The sequence below is a fragment of the Monodon monoceros genome, unplaced genomic scaffold (assembly GCF_005190385.1).
Source record: "Monodon monoceros isolate NGI ecotype Baffin Bay Population unplaced genomic scaffold, NGI_Narwhal_1 Super_Scaffold_19, whole genome shotgun sequence".
In the NCBI taxonomy this organism is placed as follows: Eukaryota; Metazoa; Chordata; class Mammalia; order Artiodactyla; family Monodontidae; genus Monodon; species Monodon monoceros.
The window spans coordinates 62,505,614-62,528,221 of record NW_021703775.1 but is presented as its reverse complement, the minus strand read 5'-3'; the positions used below and the strand labels follow the sequence as shown (position 1 = coordinate 62,528,221).

Genomic DNA, 22,608 nt, shown 5'->3' with positions numbered 1-22,608 from the left:
AAATAAACTGTGATGTCTTATATCACAAGTATGAAATATTATACAACAGTGAAGTGAAAATAAATGAACTATAGCTATAAGTAACAACATGGATGAGTTTTATAAAGGTAATGATAGGTTAAAAAACCAGTCCCAGGGACTTCCCTGGCAGTCCAGTGGTTGAGACTCCACACTTCCAATGCAGGGGACGCGGGTTCGATCCCTTGTTGGAGAAGTAAGATTCCCACATGCCGCAAGGTATGGCAAAAACAACAACAAAAAAACCAGTCCCAGAAAAGCATTTTGGGCAAGAGCAAAATCATTTAAATGTTATTAGATAAACGATTTTAAGGAATAAACGACACTGACATCATTGTGTATATTTTACTTTTAAAGTGAATCTTGCTGTTTATTAGACTGGTGATAATGGAGAGCATTAATGTAAGGTGAAGGAAAAAACCTTAAGAAAGAAAAGCTCCTTAGTGGAGCTTCCAGTCCCCAGATAGGAGAAATATATGGGGCTTATAGCTAAGATGTTGATACATTTGATATTGAGGAGTCTTACTCAGACTCATGGCTTTGTGCTTCAGCTTTTGGCCATCATTGAAGCTACAGGTGTTAGGCCTTTTGACATTATGAATTCACGTGGTGTTAAAGGATGAAAAATCCAGTTCAAAAATAATTTGTATGCTTTAAATAGGTCTGCTTTTCATGACCATGTGAAAGGTGCATCTGGTACTGATGAACTGGCATCTCCAGAATGCAGGAGATCTTTCTTTTTTGAGGCAACCAAATGACCATCAGCTTGATCTTTCTGGTGTCTGCTTTCTATGTGAAAATTTGCAGACTGGAGAAAAGAACTTTGAGCGCGTTGTAATAGCAGGAGACCCAGAATCTCAGGATTTGCCAAGCATGCTGCTAGATACTGTGGAAGAAATAAAGGTATAAAACATAAGACTTGCCTTCATGGAATTTTTAATTTAGCCAAGATCAGATAAACTTATGAAAATGTAATTAGCAGTACCAGGCAATTTAAACTACAAATTGATAGCACAGATAAATAAATCCCCTAACTGCTTAGAAAAGAAGAAAATATTTAGAACAGAGCAGTCAAAGAAGGCTTTGTTCACTAAGGGAGGATTAGAGGGGCCTTGAAAGACAGATGGGATCTAGATGGAGTGATAACACCAGCAAAGGCAAGGAGATGGCCATGTGTGAGCTGCACTGGGTTCATTTGGCTGTGTTGGAAGGTTTGTTTAAGGCAGTAGTAAGACTTGGGGAAAAATAGCTTTGAGACAGATTTTAAATGGTCTAGAGAGCAAGGACAGGGCATTTGGACTGCTGTTCTACTGGGAATGATTTATAGACTACATTTGGAATTTAAAGTTATTTGGTACTGATTTTAACAACGAATGCTCTTTTAAACAGTTCGTTAAGAAGGGGGAATAGTTTTGTTTTTTTAATAATATTTCTTTGTTCCTTACTTTTATAAGGTCAGCCTGACCTGGGTTGGCGTTGTTTGATTTGCCTTTAGTGTAGCCAAACAACTATGCATCCACAGGAGAGCTCTGAGTTGCCTTGATTTATGTGTAGAAAAAGCAACTATGTGAAAGTTCCTTCATATTTAAAGGAGCAGACTGGCTGTCTGTCATGTAAAGGGTCCTAGTGACCTCTGGAAGAAGAGTATTTGAAATGTATAATGATAAGAATGAAAGGAAATTTGTTTTTAATAGAAGCAACACTCCAGATCCTCTTTGATGGTGGTACATAATTTTCTCGGCTACTTATCTGGAAATGAGGGCAATGTTGCATATGGTGGGAAGTTGTTAGCTAAGTAAAATCATGCCTTCTGTATAGTGTGTCATAATATTAAAATTTACTTTTTAATGGAAGTTAAAGTGGTATTCACTGACTTTTTCAAGTAGTTACTGGCATTTCCTCAGATGTCATCAACAGAAGATTACAGCTCCCTTTCTGGCCTGAGCCCAAGCATCAGCTCAGGTGGCATATAGTTTAGTGAGAAGCTCCTACTGAGGCGTGCAGAGCTGTCTCCCTTTTGCTCTCAGGGTATCTTGTTACACTCCTTATCAACAATTGCTGAAGGGGATTGATTCTTTAACTTATAAAATATTCTAACTATAAATAAAAGAGTTTATTTCTACTTTCACAACAATAGAAATGTTAAAGTGTGTATGAAAAATTATACACTTGTAGAAGCCTACTGACTCAGTGAGTAACCTTTCAGCAGTTCTGGTTAATGAGATTTGAGATATGAGAGAACTTTTCTTAAAAAGAGACACACAAATGTTACCACTTACTTTTAGGGGGTTTCTGGCCTCTGCCCTGGTATGTGAAAATGGTGGAAATTCCATTTCACATACAAGTATATGGTTGCAATAGGCACAGTGTTCTGTAGCAATTGTCCTAATTCTCAAATTGCTGCTAATTGAACACACCAAATTTTTTTTCTTTCTCTTTTTTTTTAACATCTTTATTGGACTATAATTGCTTTACAGTGGTGTGTTAGTTTCTGCTTTATAACAAAGTGAATCACCTATACATGTACATACATCCCCATATCGCCTTCCTCTTGTGTCTCCCTCCCATCCTCCCTATCCCATCCCTCTAGGTGGACACAAAGCACTGAGCTGATCTCCCTGTGCTATGCGGCTGCTTCCCACTAGCTATCTATTTCACGTTTGGTATTGTATATATGTCCATGCCAATCTCTCACTTTGTCCCAGCTTACCCTTCCCCCTCCCTCCCCATGTCCTCAAGTCCATTCTCTAGTAGGTATGCATCTTTATTCCCATCCTGCCCCTAGGTTCTTCGTGACCTTTTTTTTTTTTTTAAGATTCCATATATATGTGTTAGCATACGGTATTTATTTTTCTCTTTCTGACTTCACTCTGTATGACAGACTCTAGGTCCATCCACCTTGCTACAAATAACTCAATTTCGTTTCTTTTTATGGCTGAGTAATATTCCATTGTATCTATGTGCCGCATCTTCTTTATCAGTTCATCTGTCGATGGACACTTAAGTTGCTTCCATGTCCTGGTGTTGTTAATAGAGCTGCAGTGAACGTTGTGATACATGATTCTTTTTGAATTATGGTTTTCTCAGGGTACATGCCCAGTAGTGGGATTGCTGGGTCATATGGTAGTTCTATTTGTAGTTTTTTAAGGAACCTCCATACTGTTCTCCATAGTGGCTGTATCAATTTACATTCCCACCAACAGTGCAAGAGGGTTCCCTTTTCTCCACACCCTCTCCAGCATTTATTGTTTGTAGATATTTTGATGATGGCCATTCTGACCGGTGTTAGGTGATACTGCATTATAGTTTTGATTTGCATTTCTCTAATGATTAGTGATGTTGAGCATCCTGTCACGTGTTTGTTGGCAATCTGTATGTCTTCTTTGGAGAAATGTCTATTTAGGTCTTCTGCCCATTTTTCGATTGGGTTGTTTGTTTTTTTGATACTAAGCTGCATGACCTGCTTGTAAATTTTGGAGATTAATCCTTTGTCAGTTGCTTCATGTGCAAATATTTTCTCCCATTCTGAGGGTTGTCTTTTCATCTTCTTTATGGTTTCCTTTGCTGTGCCAAAGCTTTGGAGTTTCATTAGGTCCCATTTTTTAATTTTTGTTTTTATTCCCATTTCTCTAGGAGGTGGGTCAAAAAGGATCTTGCTGTGATTTGTGTCATAGAGTGTTCTGCCTATGTTTTCCTTTAAGAGTTTGATAGTGTCTGGCCTTACTCTTAGGTCTTTAATCCAGTTTGAGATTACTTTTGTGTATGGTGTTAGGGAGTGTTCTAATTTCATTCTTTTACATGTAGCTGTCCAGTTTTCCCAGCACCACTTATTGAAGAGGCTGTCTTTTCTCCATTATATATTCTTCCCTCCTTTATCAAAAATAAGGTGACCATATGTGCGTGGGTTTATCTGTGGGCTTTGTATCCTGCTCCATTGATCTATATTACTGTTTTTGTGCCAGTACCATACTGTCTTGATTACTGTAGCTTTGTAGTATAGTCTGAAGTCAGGGAGCCTGATTCCTCCAGCTCCGTTTTTCTTTCAGAAGATTGCTTTGGCTATTCAGGGTCTTTTGTGTTTCCATACAAATTGTGAAATTTTTTGTTCTAGTTCTGTGAAAGATGCCACTGGTATTTTTTAATAGAGATTGCATTGAATCTGTAGATTGCTTTGGGTAGTATAATCATTTTCATAACGTTGATTCTTCCAATCCAAGAACATGGTATATCTCTCCATCTGGTGGTATCATCTTTAATTTCTTTCTTTCATGTCTTACAGTTTTCTGCATACAGGTCTTCTGTCTCTCTAGGTAGGTTTATTCCTAGGTATTTTATTCTTTTTGTTGCAATGGTAAATGGGAGTGTTTCCTTAATTTCTCTTTCAGATTTTTCATCTTTAATGTATAGGAATGCAAGAGACTTCTGTGCATTAATTTTGTATCCCACTGCTTTACCAAATTCATTGCTTAGCTCTAGTAGTTTTCTGGTAGCATCTTTAGGATTCTCTATGTATAGTATCATGTCATCTGCAAGCAGTGACAGCTTTACATCTTCTTTTCTGGTTTGGATTCTTTTTATTTCTTTTTCTTCTGCGATTGCTGTGGTTAAAAGTTCCAACACTATGTTGAATAATAGCGGTGAGAGTGGGCAACCTTGTGTTGTTCCTGATGTTAGTGGAAATGGTATCAGATTTCACCATTGAGGACGATGTTGGATGTGGGTTTGTCATATATGGCCTTTATTATGTTGAGTTAAGTTCCCTCTAGGCCCATTTTCTGGAGGGTTTTTATCATAAATGGGTGTTGAGTTTTGTCTGAAGGTTTTTCTGCATCTATTGAGACGATCATATAGTTTTTATTCTTCAATTTGTTAATATGGTATATCACATTCATTGATTTGCATGTATTGAAGAATCCTTGTATTCCTGGGATAAACCCCACTTGATCATGGTGTATGATCCTTTTAATGTGCTGTTGGATTCTGTTTGCTAGTATTTTGTTGAGGATTTTTGCATCTGTGTTCATCAGTGATATTGGCCTGTAGTTTTCGTTTCTTGTGACATCTTTGTTTGGTTTTGGTATCGGGGGATGGTGGCCTCGTAGAATGGGTTTGGGAGTGATCCTTCCTCTGCTATATTTTGGAAGAGTTTGAGAAGTTTCATAAAATTTGCCTGTGAAGCCATCTGATCCTGGGCTTTTGTTTGTTGGAAGGTTTTTAATCACATTCTCAATTTCAGTGCTTGTGATTGATCTGTTTATACTTTCTATTTCTTCTCGGTTCGGTCTCAGAAGGTTGTGCTTTTCTAAGCATTTGTCCATTTCTTCCAGGTTGTCCATTTTATTGGCATAGAGTTGCTTGTAGTAATCTCTCACGATCCTTTGTATTTCTACAGTGTCAGTTATTACTTCTCCTTTTTCATTTCTTATTCTATTGATGAGAGGCTTCTCCCTTTTTGTCTTGATGTGTCTGGCTAATGGTTTATCAATTTTGTTTATCTTCTCAAAGAACCAGCTTTTAGTTTTATTGATCTTTGCTATTTCCTTCATTTCTTCTAAATTTATTTCTGATCTGATCTTTATGATTTCTTTCCTTCTGTTAACTTTGGGTTTTTTTTTTTGTTTTTCTTTCTCTAATTGGTTTAGGTATGAGGTTAGGTTGTTTATTTGAGATGTTTCTTGTTTCTTGAGGTTGGCTTGTATAGCTATAAACTTCCCTCTTAGAACTGCTTTTGCTGCATCCCATAGGTTTTGGGTGATCGTATTTTTATTGTCATTTGTTTCTAGGTATTTTTTGATTTCCTCTTTGATTTCTTCAGTGTTCTCTTGGTTATTAAGTAGTGTATTGTGTAGCCTCCATGTGTTTGTATTTTTTACAGATTTTTTCCTGTAATGGATATCTAGTCTCATAGTGCTGTGGTCGGAAAAGATACTTCATACAATTTCAGTTTTCTTAAATTTACCAAGGATTGATTTGTGACCCAGGATATCATCTATCATGGAGAACGTTCCATGAGCACTTGAGAAGAAAGTGTATTCTGTTCTTTCTGGATGGAATGCCCTATAAATATCAGTGAAGTCCATCTTGTTTCATGTATCATTTAAAGCTTGTGTTTCCTTATTTATTTTCATTTTGCATGATCTGTCCATTGATGAAAGTGGAGTGTTAAAGTACTGTACTATGATTGTGTTACTGTCGATTTCCCCTTTTATGGCTGTTAGCATTTGCCTTATGTATTGAGGTGTTCCTCTGTTGGGTGCATAAATATTTACAATTGTTATATCTTGGATTGATCCCTTGATCATTATGTAGCGTCCTTCTTTGTCTCCTGTAATAGTCTTTGTTTTAAAGTCTTTTTGTCTTATATGAGAATTGCTACTCCAGCTTTCTTTTGATTTCCCTTTGCATGGAATATCTTTTTCCATCCCCTCACTTTCAATCTGTATGTGTCCGTAGGTCTGAAGTGGGTCTCTTGTAGACAGCATATATACGGGTCTTGTTTTTGTATCCATTCAGCTGGTCTATGTCTTTTGGTTGGAGCATTTAATCCATTTACATTTAAGGTAATTTTTGATATGTATATTCCTATTACCATTTTCTTAATTGTTTTTGGTTTGTTATTGTAGGTCTTTTCCTTCTCTTGTGTTTTCTGCCTAGAGAAGTTCCTTTAGCATTTGTTGTGAAGCTGGTTTGGTGGTGCTGAATTCTCTTAGTTTTTGCCTGTCTGTAAAGGTTTTAATTTCTCCGTCAAATCTGAATGAGATCCTTGCTGAGTAGAGTAATCTTGGTTGTAGGTTTTTCCCTTTCATCACTTTAAATATGTCCTGCCACTGCCTTCTGGCTTGCAGAGATTCTGCTGAAAGATCAGCTGTTAACCTTATGGGGATTCCCTTGTATGTTATTTGTTGGTTTTCCCTTGCTGCTTTTAATATTTTTTGTTTGTATTTAATTTTTGATAGTTTGATTAATATGTGTCTTGGCATGTTTCTCCTTGGATTTATCCTGTATGGGACTCTCTGCGCTTCCTGGACTTGATCAACTATTTCCTTTCCCATATTAGGGAAGTTTTCAACTATAATCTCTTCAAATATTTTCTCAGTCCCTTTCTTTTTCTCTTCTTCTTCTTGGACCCCTATAATTTGAACATTGGTGTGTTCAGTGTCATCTCAGAGTTCTCTGAGCCTGTCCTCAATTCTTTTCATTCTTTTTTCTTTATTCTGCTCTACAGTAGTTATTTCCACTATTTTATCTTCCAGGTCACTTATCTGTTCTTCTGCCTCAGTTTTTCTGCTATTGATTACTTGTAGAGATTTTTCATTTCATTTATTGTGGTGTTCATCATTGTTTGCGCTTTAATTCTTATAGGCCCTTTTTAAATGTTTCTTGAATTTTCTCCATTCTATTTCCAAGATTTTGGATCATCTTTACTATCATTTTCTGAATTCTTTTTCAGGTAGACTGCCTATTTCCTTTTCATTTGTTTGCTCTGGTGGGTTTTTACCTTGCTCCTTCATCTGCTATGTGTTTCTCTGTCTTCTCATTTTGCTTAACTTACTGTGTTTGGGGTGTCGTTTTTGCAGGCTGCAGGTTGTAGTTCCCATTGTTTTTGGTGTCTGCTGCCAGTGGCTAAAGTTGGTTCAGTGGGTTGTGTAGGCTTCCTGGTGGAGGGGACTAGTGCCTGTGTTCTGGTGGTTGAGGCTGGATCTTGTCTTTCTGAAGGGCAGGACCACGTCTGGTGGTGTGTTTTGGGGTGTCTGTGACTTTATTATGATTTTAGGCAGCCTTTCTGCTAGTGGGTGGGGTTGTGTTCCTGTCTTGCTAGTTGTTTGGCATAGGGTGTCCAGCACTGTAGCTTGCTGGTCGTTGAGTGGAGCTGGGTGTTGGCGTTGAGATGGAGATCTCTGGGAGATTTTCGCTCTTTGATATTATGTGGAGCTGGGAGGTCTCTGGTGGACCAGTGTCCTGAACTTGGCTCTCCCACCTCAGAGGCACAGGCCTGATGCCCGACCAGAGCACCAGGACCCTGTCATCCACAAGGCTCAAAATAAAAGGAAGAAAAGAAAGAAGGAAAGAATGAAAAATAAATAAAATAAGGTCATTAAAATAAAAAATAATAAAAATTAAAAAAATTTACAAGGTAATTTAAAAAGAAAGAAAGAAAGAAAGAGCAACCAAACCAAAAAGCAAAGCCACCAATGATAACAAGTACTAAAAACTATACTAAAAAAAATTAAGAGAAAACGGACAGACAGAACCCCAGGACAAATGGTAAAAGCAAAGCTATACAGACAAAATCACACACAATAGCATACACATACACACGCACAAAAAGAGAAAAAGGAAAAATATTTATATATCGTTGTTCCCAAAGTCCACTGCCTCAATTTGGGATGATTCGTTGTCTATTCCGGTATTCCACAGATGCAGGGTACATGAAGTTGATTGTTGAGATTTAATCTGCTGCTCCTGTGGCTGCTGGGAGAGATTTCCCTTTCTCTTCTTTGTTCGCACAGCTCCCGGGGCTCAGCTTTGGATTTGGACCCGCCTCTGCGTGTAGGTCGCCTGAGGGCGTGTGTTCCCCAGCTCAGACAGGGCAGGGTTAACGTATCAGCTGATTAGGGGGCTCTGGCTCACTCAGGCTGGGTGGAGTGAGGGTACGGAATGCCGGGCGAGCCTGCGGCGGCAGAGGCCAGAGTGACGTTGCAACAGCGTGAGGCGCGCTGTGTGTTCTCCCGGGGAAGTTGTCCCTGGATCACGGGACTCTGGCAGTGGCGGGCTGCACAGGCTCCCCGGAAGGGAGGTGTGGATAGTGACCTGTGCTTGCACACAGGCTTCTTGGTGCCCGCAGTAGCAGCCTTAGCATTTCATGCCTGTCTCTGGGGTCTGCTCTGATAGCCACAGCTCGCACCCGTCTCTGGAGCTCGTTCAGGTGGTGCTCTGAATCCCCTCTTCTCATGCACCCCAAAACAATGGTCTCTTGCCTTTTCGGCAGCTTCAGACTTTTTCCCGGACTTCCTTCCAGCTAGCTGTGGCTCATTAGCCCCCTTCAGGCTGTGATCACGCAGCCAACCCCAGTCCTCTCCCTGGGATCCAACCTCTGAAGCCGGAGCCTCAGCTCCCATCCCCCACCCGCCCCAGCAGGTGAGCAGACAAGCCTCTGGGGCTGGTGAGTGCTGGTTGGCACCGATCCTTTGTGCGGGAATCTCTACGCTTTGCCTTCCGCACCCCTGTTGCTGTGGTCTCCTCTGTGGCTCCGAAGCTTTACCCTCCACCACCCCCGTCTCCGTCTCCGCCAGTGAAGGGCCTTCCTAGTGTGTGGAAACCTTTCCTCCTTCACAGCTCCCTCCCACTGGTGCAGGTCCCGTCCCTATTCTTTTGTCTCTGTTTTTTCTTTTTTCTTTTGCCCTACCCAGGTATGTGGGGAGTTTCTTGCCTTTTGGGAGGTCTGAGTTCTTCTGCCAGCATTCAGTAGGTGTTCTGTAGGAGTTGTTCCACATGTAGATGTATTTCTGATGTATTTGTGGGGAGGAAGGTGATCTCCATGTCTTACTCTTCTGCCATCTTGAAACTCTCCCAAATTTCTTTCTTAAGTGTCTGTTTTTACTGGATTTTTAGCCAGTACTCAGTTTAGTGAGCCAACATTTCATCAAATTGCTTTAGTTAATAGACTCCAGGTACAAATAAATGAACTTTAAAAAAGATAGCATTTGCAACTGCCTGTTTCCACTTATTTATATGAGGTACCTAGAGTAATCAAATTCATAGAAAGAAAAAGCATGGTGGGGACTTCCCTGGTAGTCCAATGGTTAAGACTCTGCACTTCCACTGCAGTGGGCATGGATTCGATCCCTGGTCGGGGAACTAAAATTCTACACGACATGCCCAAAAAAACACGCTCCCCCCACCCTGGCAAAAAAACAACAACCCCAAAACAAAAAGCAAGCAAACAAACCAGAAAGGAGCATGGTGGTTGTTGCCTTGGGGTGGAGTGGGGTATTTTTGTTTAATGGGTACAGAGTTTCAGTTGCAGGATGAGAAGAATTCTATAGATTGGTTGCATAAGTAAACTGTACAGTTAAAAGTGGTCAAGAGGGTACATTTTATGTTATATGTATCTTACCATAATTAAAAAAAATTAAAAAGAGGGGAAAAAAGATAGCACCTGCAATAATGTTAAAAAACATCAAATTCCTAGGAGTGAATCTGTCAAAGGATTTACAAGCCCTCTGTGCTAAAATCTACAAAACATTATTAAGAGAAATTAATGAAGACCTAAATAGAGGAATATGCTATGTGCATGGGGGGCTCAATATTTTAAAATTTCAAGTCTCCTCAAATTAACCTACATTTTCAATGCAATCTGTAAGAAAATCCCAGCGCTTGATTTTTGTTGTTGCTGTTGCTGTTGTTTTTTCTGGTTTTGTGGAACTCAAGCTGACTTTAAAATTCATATGGAAATATGAAAGGCTAAGAATAGCAAAGTCAGTCATGAAGAACAGAATTGGAGTACTTCCACTGGCAGATACCAAGACTTATTATAAAACTATATCAATTAAGGCAGAGCTTAGCCTATTGTGGTTCTTGGACTGGCAGCATCAGCATCACCTGGGAGCTTGTTAGAAATGGAATTTCTCCGGCTCCACTTCACACCCTGTTCAATCAGAATCTCTGGGGTTGGGGCCAAGGAGTCTGTGTTTTAACAATCTCTCTAGATTATTCTTATGCACTTGAAAGTTTGAGAAACACTGAATTAAGACATTTTGACACGAGGAAATACAGACTAACTAGTGGAACAGATAGAGAGTCCAAAAACAGAGCCATACATACACAATTCATCTGACTTATGTCAAATCTGGCGTTGCAGTGCAGTGGGGAAAGGGTAGGCTTTTCGATACATGCTAGTAGATGATTTATATCCATATGGAAAAAAGCTACCTTAGCCCCTATATCATACTAGATATACAAAAAATCAATTCCAAATTGAATATGCCGAAGTAGAAAGCAAAACTGTGAAGTTTTTAGAGGAAAAATACAGGAGAACATCTTTGAGACCTTAGGACGATCAAAAAGGACAATAAAGCTCTAACCATAAAACAAAAACGATAAACTGGATGACTAGTAATATTAAACACTTTAAATTTCAAAAGATACTGTTAATATTTGTAAAGCAGTTAGACCAGTGCCTTGCCAGAACAAGTATGTGTTGTGTTTTTGTCAAATAAGAAGAAGAATATGTTACCCTCTTCCAACAAAAAGACAGGGGGGCTTGTTTTCAGAAAATATAAAGAATATTTAACAAATTATCAAGAAAAAATGTTTTTAATTTATTTATTTAATTTATTTATTTTTGGCAGCATTGGGTCTTCGTTGCTGCGTGTGGGCTTTTTCTAGTTGCGGTGAGCAGGGGCTACTCTTCATTGCCGTGCACGGGCTTCTCATTGCGGTAGCTTCTCTTGATGCGGAGCATGGGCTCTAGGTGCGCGGGCTTCAGTAGTTGTGGTACCTGGCTTTCAGTAGTTGTGGCTCGCGGGCTCTAGAGCGCAGGCTCAGTAGTTGTGGCACAAGGCTTAGTTGCTCCATGGCATGTGGGATCTTCCCAGACCAGGGCTCAAACTCGTGTCCCCTGCATTGGCAAGTGGATTCTTAACCACTGTGCCACCAGGGAAGCCCAAGAAAAATTTTGACAACCCAGTAGAATACAGCAGGCAAAGGACTTCAATAGGGACTTAAAAGAGAGGCATTAAAATGGTCATTAACATATTAAAAGGTGCACAACTTCATTAACCAGTAGAGAAATGCAAATTTGTTAGAGAAGTGAAAATTAACCATAACGGAATACTACTAAATACCCACCAGAATAGTTAAAATGTAAAAAATAGACAATATTGAGTGTTGCAGGGTTGTGAAGTAACAAGGACTCTAATGTTTCTAATAAGAGTGTAAAGTGGAAAACCTTTTAGAAGATTGGGTGTATTCCTGAAAGCTAAATACTCTGACCTAGCAATTTCACTCGTAAGTATATGTCCAACAGAAATACTTGTACATGTTCACCTAAACTGATGGCACATTCTGATAGCACATCTAGAATGTTCATAGCAGATTTGTAATAGCCCCAGATTGGAAACTACCTAAATGCCCATTAGCAGGATAATGGTTAAATAAATTGTATATTGCAGCGAAATATTATTCAGCAATAAAATGAACATTCTTCAACTATATAGAGCATTAAAGCATATATATCCTGTTTAATTTTCTTTTTCTTTACCTAATGTCTCATATTCTGACTGATTTTTACCTTGTGGGCAGCAGTGTTTTGTAAGATACATTAGACACAGCCTATCTGCAGTTACCTCCTTTTAGAAAGACTTTCCCAAGTCAGTATATCTCCCAGCCAAACAAATATAAGATAAATGCATTCTTCAGTGATATCATTATCCAGTCAGTTCCTTCTTTAAAGCTTTTCAAATGTCTGTTTTTCAGATTGCGTTTTACTTTCAGCGTTTAGTGAGAATGTTTTGCTTGAGCTTCACATAAAAGTCTCAAACTCTTGTTCTCATGCCAGCATAGAAAACAGTCTTGAGTTGATAGTTTTCCGAGGAAAATATCTCCCCGCTTTGGTATGCAAACCTTTTAAAGCTAGGCTTTAACTGACAAGCCCACGGCCTGTGCTGGCCCATGTGCCATGATGTTATTGGTGTAAAGTGACCGTGTGGCTGGGGACTGTGGGGGAGGACAGAGTTTTCCTCCACGCTCTTAGGGTTCCAGACTGGGTCTGAAAATTAAACTGACAAAGATAGATTAACAGGAAAAAAGGGCACACATTTACTTAATAGAGATTTTGTGTGACAGAGGAGCCTTCATAAGGAAATGAAGACCTGATGAAACAGTTCAACCTGAGTATTTTTGTGCGAGGTTTGATGAAGTGCGGGCAGTCGTGGAGGAGTATGATAGTTCAAAGGTAAGGGTAGTAAACTGGGAGAAACTTAGTAAGGCCTGCTTGTTGGGATTCTTCTCAGGGTCCCTTTTTCTTCAGAGATAAGGATGCACCTTTCCTCTGGGTATAGGGAAGGCACCTCTCATAGAGTTTTATGACCTGTTTCAGGAGAAAAGGGCAGTGGGAAGGTCGGAGTGATCTTCCTGCTTCAGCTGTTTTCTCAGGTTCCTTCAGCTTAAAACGCTCAGTATGCCCAGGTGCCATATTTTGGGGGTACCTGATGGTTGGGGCCATCACCTGTGCCCACTCTGGATGCTGCATTCCTGCTGAGGGTGAGAGAAAGCATTACAGGAGGAGAAATCCCGGAGGGGACCACATGTGCTTTTTAGCAGGTACTCTCAGAGGCTAGTTAAGTGTTAACCTGTTCATGCTTATTTAATCCTCACAAGTTTGTGAGAGATGGGAGTTACTACTCCTATTTTAGAGAGGAGGAAAATGAGATCCTAATAGGTCAGGTGGCTTCCCAAGGTCACCCAGCTAATCACCTGACTTGGTGGAGCTGGGATTCTGATCAAGCTCTGGCTGACTTGGAGATTATCCCCACTGTTCTACAGAGCCATTTCCTCAGTGCTCTTCCATCCTGTCATGAGATTACCGAGACAGTCCCTTTAATAAAACGAAGAGAAAACAGGCGACCCACTGTAGGTAGTAGAATCAGTGTGCAGATTTACTTATTTCATGTCTTCTGTTTCATCATGTATATATTTATAGTGCCATATAACTGTATTCCAAGGAGATAAAAATATTTTAATTTGCAAACTTAGTTATAGAAGAATTAGGTTACTTAATAGTCATTGCATTAGAATGTAAGTTCTCTGAGGGCAGGGACCTTGTCTGTCTTGCTCGCTACTTTGTCCCTGGGGCCTTGTGCACACTGCCTTGTACAGGATAGGCGCTCTAGTGAATTAATGAATGAACACATTTCAGTAAGAATTTATTCTTCTGATTCCCCTTCGGCCTTATTTGCATATTCTTTGTTTACTCCTCTTCTTCCACTTCCCTTTAATGGAGCAGTTTCCTAAAGTTCTTTACTGAGTCCTCTTCTTACATTACTCTACCAGTGTTTCCTGGGTACTGTCATCCACTTCCTTGGAGAAAGTGTTAAGAAAACAATGTAAATGTGTTCTGCGGCTGTAAAAAAGTGAAATCTTGCCATTTGCGACAACATGGATGGATCTAGAGGGTATTATGCTAAGTGAAATAAGTCAGAAAAAGATTGCATGATCTTACTTATATGGTGAATCTAAAAAACAAAACAAGCAAATAAACAAAACAAGATGAAAACAGACTCACAGATTCAGAGAAGAAACAGGTGGTTGCCAGAAAGTGAGGTGGGGTGGGCACAATAGGTAAAGGGGATTAAGAGTTACAAACATCCAGTTATAGAATAAAATAAATCATGGGGATATATTGATAATATACAACATGAGGAATATGGTCACTAATATTGTAATAACTTTGTATGGGAAAAGATGGTTACTGGACTTATTGTGGTGATCACTTTATAATGTATGCAAATATCAAATCATTATGTAGTACTCTTTTTTTAAATAATTTTTTAATTTTTGGCTGCATTGGGTCTTCACTGCTGTGCATGGGCTTTCTCTAGATGCGGGGAGCAGGGGCTACTCTTCCTTGCAGTGCATGAGCTTCTCATTGCAGTGGCTTCTCTTGTTACGGAGCACGGGCTCTAGGCGCGTGGGCTCAGTAGTTGTGGCTTGCAGGCTCTAGAGCGCAGGCTCAGTAGTTGTGACGCACGGGCTTAGTTGCTCCATGGCATGTGGGGTCTTCCCAGACCAGGGCTCGAACCCGTGTCCCCTGCATTGGCAGGCAGATTCTTAACCACTGCGCCACCAGGGAAGCCCTGTAGTACTCTTGAAACTGACATAATATTGTATGTCAACTATATTTCAGTTACAAAATGAAAATGGTTGAAGCTCATGCATCCCAGTGCAATTTCCAAAAAAAAAAAAAATGTTGTTTTGGGGATCAAGACCAAGTATTAGAATCAGCTTTTGCTCCTAATGAAGGTGTGACATTGAGCGAGTGATCTAACCTGTTGGTGCTTCAGTCTCCTTTTTATTGTAAGAAAGTTGGCAAAGATTTGGAGTTGAAAATTCACATACCTATAGGGGCCAGGCAGGTAATAGAAATGATGGAAGTGAGCTGGGCATGGTACAGTAAGGCGTTGCAGGTCAGGGATGGTGATATAGTTTATATATACTCCATTGAAGGACTTCTTGCTAACTTTTAATGAGAATTTGGAGTTACAAGGGAATTTGACCAAAAACAAATACTTGTATTAGCTTAGGTTACTAGTTCTTAAATTTGGCTATGCCTTAAAATTACCTGGGGAGTGTTTTAAAAAACACCGATGCCCAGATCCTGCTCTCAGAGATCTGATTTACTTTTAAAATACCAAAAGCTTCTCCTTCTAGTGCACAGCTAGGTTTTGAATGATTAATTGGACGCTAATTAACTAGGCTGTTTTTTATACCTGACTTTTAGAAATAAGCAGATAATCAAGGACGTAGTCAGCTTTCAGACAAATAAACCTTTTGCCTTTCTTCGAAGCAATCTTCACTGAAAGTTATTGTTGTGAATGATCACTCAGGGACAGCATTGGTTTCCATGTCATCAGCAAAGAGCTTAAGTTGTGTTCATTATACCAATCAGTCCCTATTGTCTCATAATACATTTTGCTCCTGTTTTCACGCACCCAAAACTTTCACTTTTCCCACTACATTTGTGGTCATATTCAGTGGCTTCTGCTGTACTCTGGGAACTGATGGTTGGTCACAGCTTTCTCCGGGGCTAGGATTCAGTGTGTGCATATTCAGAGTTCTCTTATGAGCCAGTCTTTCTTAAGATGCCCTCTCTAGGATAGCATTTTAACTAACATTAGAGACTCCCTACTCTAACCAAGACTAGAAAGCATTCTCAAAAATTTTAGAGTGGTTTTCTTAAAGTTTGATTTGCATTTGCATCAGTGGATTAGGATATTTAAGTGAAAGGTACCAGATTTCTAAGTATTTGTTTTTGTTTGTGAGTTTGGATGATTTTTAAAAATTTATTTCAAATTTGAGAAAGATGGCATTTATTTTATGTAGTTTATTTTCTCACATTTTTAAATAACTCGTGAGATAAAAAGATTTATTAATTTATGGTATGATACATTCTGCTTACCTTTTTGATTATATGGAAATACTCTGATTCATTCCTTAAGGAATTTATTCAGTAGAACAGGTCAACTAGGTTAAGTAATGACTCTGCTCAGATGAACACATTCTTCATAAAAAATATTCTTCATAAAAAATATAAAGCACATGTTGTCTTTTATTATTTTTCGCTGAGGTGATTTTCAAATCTGCACTCAGCAGTACCTGATATATTCATTTTGTTATATTCAGAGTGGAATTATCCAGCTTATCCATTCCTTCTGTGGTCTTTTTTTTCCTTTCTTTCTTCCCCTCAGTGTTTGCTTTCACAACCCAAGTTCTGGGCCATTCAGACATCAGCTTTGATCCTCCGGACAAAACTTGAGAGAGGAAGCACACGCCGAGTGGAACGGGCAATGAGGCAGACACAGGTAAGAATTAATGTGGCAGTTTTTGTTATTCTTCCAGCTCTTTATTATTATCAATAACCGTACATGTTTGTTGTGAGTATAAAATCATTTTCCTCTAACACGTTTTATTATTGAAGAGTGTTGTTTTAGAGTTTGCTTGGCTCCAAAGCCCAACTCTGTCACTTAGCTCTGTGACTGTAGTATTTAACCTTTCTCAAGGAAAGCTGTTCCGCTACTCAACATTTCTGACGCCAAGTGTGTGGGTCTTTCACACCAAGCATTTCATCATTTCCCTGTGGACATCAACTGGGTGTCCTACAATTTAATTCAATTCTGACCCTCCCTGGAATTAGTGCAGACCCCATATGTTAAGGGCTAAGTTCCAAAAGACTGCCTCCCACTTCAGATTCCAATCTCAAGTCTTCTACTTCTGACTGACTGGCTATAAATCAGGGGTCCTCATGCCTCCTCCTCACCTCAGGTTTGATAATTTGCTAGAACTGGCTCACAGAACTAGGGGAAACACTTAATTACGTTTACTGGTTTATTATAAAGGATGTTATAAAGGATTCAAATGAATGGCCAGATGAAGAGGTATATAGGGCAAGGATCCTGAGCAAAGGAGCTTCTCTGTCTTTGTGGAGTTTGGGGTGCACTCCCCCTCCCAGAACGTCGGTGCGTTTTCCAACGTGGGTGCTCTCTGAACCCATTTGTTTTGGGGGGTTTTATGGAGTATCTATTATGTGGGCATGATTGATTAAATCAGTGACCATTGGTGATTACCTCAATCCCCAGCCCTTTTTCCCTCCCCGGACCTTGGGGTGGGGCTGGAAGTTTCAATCCCCTAGTCACATGGTTGGTTCCTCTGACAACCGGCCCCCATCCTCCCAGAGTCACCTCATTGCCATAAGGTCAGGTGTGGTGAAAGGGACTTACTATGGATAAAAAAGACACTCTTCTAACCCTACAACTCAGGAAGGTACAAGAGTTTTAGAAGCTCTGTGCTGGGAACCAGAGCTTATATATTTCTTATTATATCACAGCATCACATCCCTAAGTTTCATTACCTATATAATAGGGTAGTAATAATTGTACTTATAGCATAGGTTTGTGGTGAGTGGTAAAGAGATAATACAAGAGTTAGTGAAAAAGGTATGCAGTTTCAAAGACATAGATTGTATGAGGAAACAAAATTCATCCTAATGCAAAAATATTCACTGGTGAACTGGAATGAATAGTCTCTATTCCAAAGTGTTTTTTTTTTAAACTACTGAAGAATACTTTATTAATTTCTTTGTTTAAAAATATTTCTGATAGACACCTCACTAGGCTTAGAGCACTCTATTGATGCTGCTGGAAATATAGTACAAAGTTATTCCTTAGGTTCTGTACCTTTCCCAGCTTTCCTTGAAACCTGCATGACTCTCTGAATTGTGCAGATGATGCTTTTAGATATCAAATAAACAGGATGTGCTTTGCTTGGGGAAAATGGATTTGAAGAAAGAGCCAAATCACCATGCTTTGGCCCTTTGCCCCGTCTTGGCCTTACTATATCTGGGGTCTCTTCATCTTGCCATGCAAATGCTGTGTGATGAAGAGAGTGGTATACCTTTCTACCTATACAGCAGAATGAGGGAGTTGTTATTCCTGCCTCTGTGGGAAAAATCAGAGAAAGTCTTTTCACTCCCCAACCCAGAAAATTTGGAAATTAGTCAGATCATGGAACAAGATGAATTAGACAAAATTTGTCTAATTTTCTGTCACTTGTTGAGCCATTTACTTCATAATCTGAACTTTTGCCAATTCCTCTGATTCAGAGTTTGATATTACTAATTCTTGAAGTTATTGCATCCCTGAAGAATAAGATGAAAATGATTTTAAAAATACATGTATACATAAAACAATGTTTTAAAAAAATTCTCTTTTAGTTTCTGTGGAAATCTGTTCCCTTGCTCAGCTGTACAAAGTGGTAAAATGATAAAGTGTTAAAGCAGAAAGAAAAATAAGCTAGAAGGAACTCTCAGGGAAAAGCTTAATCTTGTCACATGATAAGTTGAAGAAATGCAGGTATGATGAGGTCAGGTGACTTGCCCCAGTTTGTCTGGCGAGTTAATGACAGGGTCTGGACTTTAACTTACACAGTAGCAGGCAGTTACATTGAAGAATGCAGACCGGCTTTTTGGTGGGGCTAATGGCAGACTCCGGGAGGGCTCACTCCAAGGAGTACTTCCCAGTACTTCTGCTGTCAGTGTCCTTGTCCCCGCAAGTAAACCACAGCCACCCACCACCTCTGCAGGAGACCCTTCAACACTAGCAGCCATGTGGCTGACAGGGTCATGGTGCTCCAGCCGAGTGTCAGGCCTGTGCCTCTGAGGTAGGAGAGCTGAGTTCAGAAAATTGGTCCACCAGAGACCTCCCGGCTCCACGTAATGTCAAACGGCGAAAGCTCTCCCAGATATCTCCATCTCAACGCTAAGACCCAACTCAACTCAACGACCAGCAACCTAGAGTGCTGGACACCCTACACCAAACAACTAGCAAGACAGGAACACAGCCCCACCCATTAGCAGAAAGGCTGCCTAAAATCATAATAAAGTCACAGACACCCCAAAACAAACCACCTGACACAGTCCTGCCCACCAGAAAGACAAGATCCAGCCTCAACCACCAGAACACAGGCACAAGTCCCCTCCACCAGGAAGCCTACACAACCCACTGAACCAACCTTAGCCACTGAGGGCAGACACCAAAAACAACGGGAACTACGAACATGCAGCCTGCGAAAAGGAGACCCCAAACACAGTAAGTTAAGCAAAATGAGAAGACAGAGAAACACATAGCAGATGAAGGAGCAAGTTAAAAACCCACCAGACCAAACAAATGAAGAGGAAATAGGCAGTCTGCCTGACAAAGAATTCAGAACAATGATAGTAAAGATGATTCAAAATCTTGGAAATAGAATGAAGAAAATACAAGAAACATTTAACACGGAACAATAAGAACTAAAGCACAAACAAACAATGATGAACAACACAATAAATGAAATTTAAAATTCTCTAGAAGGAATCAATAGCAGAATGACAGAGGCAGAAGAATGGATATGTGACCTGGAGGATAAATAGTGGAAATAACTACCATAGAGCAGAATAAAGAAAAAGGAATGAAAAGAATTGAGGATGGTCTCAGAGACCTCTGGGACTACATTAAACATACCAACATTCAAATTATCGGGGTCCCTGAAGAAGAGAAAAAGAAAGGGACTGAGGAAATATTTGAAGAGATTATAGTTGAAAGCTTCCCTAATATGGGAAAGAAAATAGTTGATCAAGTCCAGGAAGCGCAGAGAGTCCCATACAGGATAAATCCAAGGAGAAACACACCAAGACACATATTAATCAAACTATCAAAAATTAAATACAAACAAAAAATATTAAAAGCAGCAAGGGAAAACCAACAAATAACATACAAGGGAATCCCCATAAGGTTAACAGCAGGTCTTTCAGCAGAAACTCTGCAAGCCAGAAGGCAGTGGCCAGACATATTTAAAGTGATGAAAGGGAAAAACCTACAACCAAGATTACTCTACCCAGCAAGGATCTCATTGAGATTTGACAGAGAAATTAAAACATTTACGGACAAGCAAAAGCTAAGAGATATTAGCACCACCAAACCAGCTTTACAGCAAATGCTAAAGGAACTTCTCTAGGCAGGAATCACAAGAGAAGGAAAAGACCTGCAATAACAAACCCAAAACAATTAAGAAAATGGTTAATAGGAACATACATATTGATAATTACCTTAAATGTAAATGGATTAAATGCTCCAACCAAAAAACAGACTGGCAGAATGGATACAAAAACAAGACCTGGGGCTTCCCTGGTGGCGCAGTGGTTGAGGGTCCGCCTGCCGATGCAGGAGATACGGGTTCGTGCCCCAGTTTGGGAAGATCCCACATGCCGTGGAGCGGCTAGCCCATGAGCCATGGCTGCTGAGCCTGCGTGTCTGGACCCTGTGCTCCGCAACAGGAAAGGCCACAACAGTGAGATGCCTGTGTACCGCAAAACAAACAAACAAACAAACAAAACCAAAACCCAACAAGACCTGTATATATGCTGTCTACAAAAGACCCACCTCAGACCTACAGACACATACAGACTGAAAGTGAGGGGATGGAAAGAGATATTCCATGCAATGGAAATCAAAAGAAAGCTGGAGTTGCAATTCACATATCACACAAAGTAGACTTTAGAACAAAGACTACTACAAGACACAAAGAAGGACACTACATAATGATCAAGGGATCAATCCAAGAAGAAGATATAAGAATTGTAAATATTTATGCACCCAACAGAGGAACACCTCAATACGTAAGGCAAATGCTAACAGCCATAAAAGGGGAATCGACAGTAACACAATCATAGTAGGGGACTTTAACAGCCCACTTTCACCAATGGACAGTTCATCCAAAATGACAATAAATAAGGAAACACAAGCTTTATTTTTTTAATTTTTAATTTTTTTATAATTTTTATTTTTTTGGCCATGCTGTGTACATGTTGGATCTTAGTTCCCTAGTCAGAGATCAAACCTGCACCCCCTGCATTGGAAGCAGAGTTTTAACCACTGGACCACCAGGGAAGTCCCTGAAACACAAGCTTTAAATGATACATTAAACAAGATGGACTTAATTGATATTTATAGCACATTCCATCCAAAAACAAAGGAATACACTTTCTTCTCAAGTGGTCATCGAACATTCTCCAGGATAGATCATATCTTCGGTCACAAATCAAGCCCTGGTAAATTTAAGAAAATTGAAATTGTATCAGGTATCTTTTCTGACCACAATGCTATGAGACTACATATCAATTACACGAAGAAGTCTGTAAAAAATACAAGAACATGGAGGGTACACAATACACTACTTAATAACCAAGAGAAAACTGAAGAAAACAAAGGGGAAATCAAAAAATACCTAGAAACAAATGACAATGAAAGCACAATGCCACAAAAACCTATGGGATGCAGCAAAAGCAGTTGTAAGAGGGAAGTTTGTAGCAATGCAAGCCTACCTCCAGAAACATCTCAAATAAACAACTTAAGCTTACACTTAAAGCAATTAGAGAAGGAAGAACAAAAAAACCCCAAAGTTAGCAGAAGGAAAGAAATTATAAAGATCAGATCAGAAATAAATGAAAAAGAAATGAAGGAAACAATAGCAAAGATCAGTAAAACTAAAAGCTGGTTGGTTCTTTGAGAAGATAAAAAAATTGATAAACCATTAGCCAGAATGATCAGGAAACAAAGGGAGAAGACATAATGAACAGAATTAGAAATGAAAACAGAGACATAACAACTGATACTGCAGAAATACAAAGGATCATGAGAGATTACTACAAGTAACTCTGTGCCAATAACATGGACAACCTGGAAGAAATGGACAAATTCTTAGAAGAGCACAACCTTCTGAGACAGAACCAGTAAGAAATAGAAAATACAAACGGACCAATCAAAAGCACTGAAATTGAGACTGTGATTAAAAATCTTCCAACAAACAAAAGCCCAGGACCAGATGGCTTCACAGGCGAATTCTGTCAAACATTTAGAGAAGATCTAACACCTGTCGTTCTCAAACACTTCCAAAATATAGCAGAGGGAGGAACACTCCCAAAGTCATTCTATGAGGCCACCATCACCCTGATACCAAAACCGGACAAAGATGTCACAAAGAAAGAAAACTGCAGGCCAGTATCGCTGATGAATATAGATGCAAAAATCCTCAACAAAATACTAGCAAACAGAATCCAACAGCACATTAAAAGGATCATACACCATGATCAACTGGGGTTTATCCCAGGAACGCAAGGATTCTTCAGTATATGCAAATCAACCAATGTGATACATCATATTAACAAATTGAAGAATAAAAACCATATGATCATCTCAATAGATGGAGAAAAAGCTTTTGACGAAATTCAACACCCATTTATGATAAAAAACCCTCCAGAAAGTAGACCTAGAGGGAACTTAA

The 22,608-nt window shown here is 39.6% G+C and overlaps 1 protein-coding gene across 1 annotated transcript in view; it reads left to right on the top strand.

The window, feature by feature from the left end:
* Nucleotides 1–22,608, top strand: part of TTC27 (tetratricopeptide repeat domain 27) — a 185,453-nt gene that overhangs the window by 64,325 nt on the left and 98,520 nt on the right. The window contains exon 10 of the mRNA XM_029232289.1: nucleotides 16,485–16,598. Within this exon, the coding sequence (XP_029088122.1) occupies nucleotides 16,485–16,598 (114 nt within the window). The remainder of the gene's footprint in view (nucleotides 1–16,484; nucleotides 16,599–22,608) is intronic.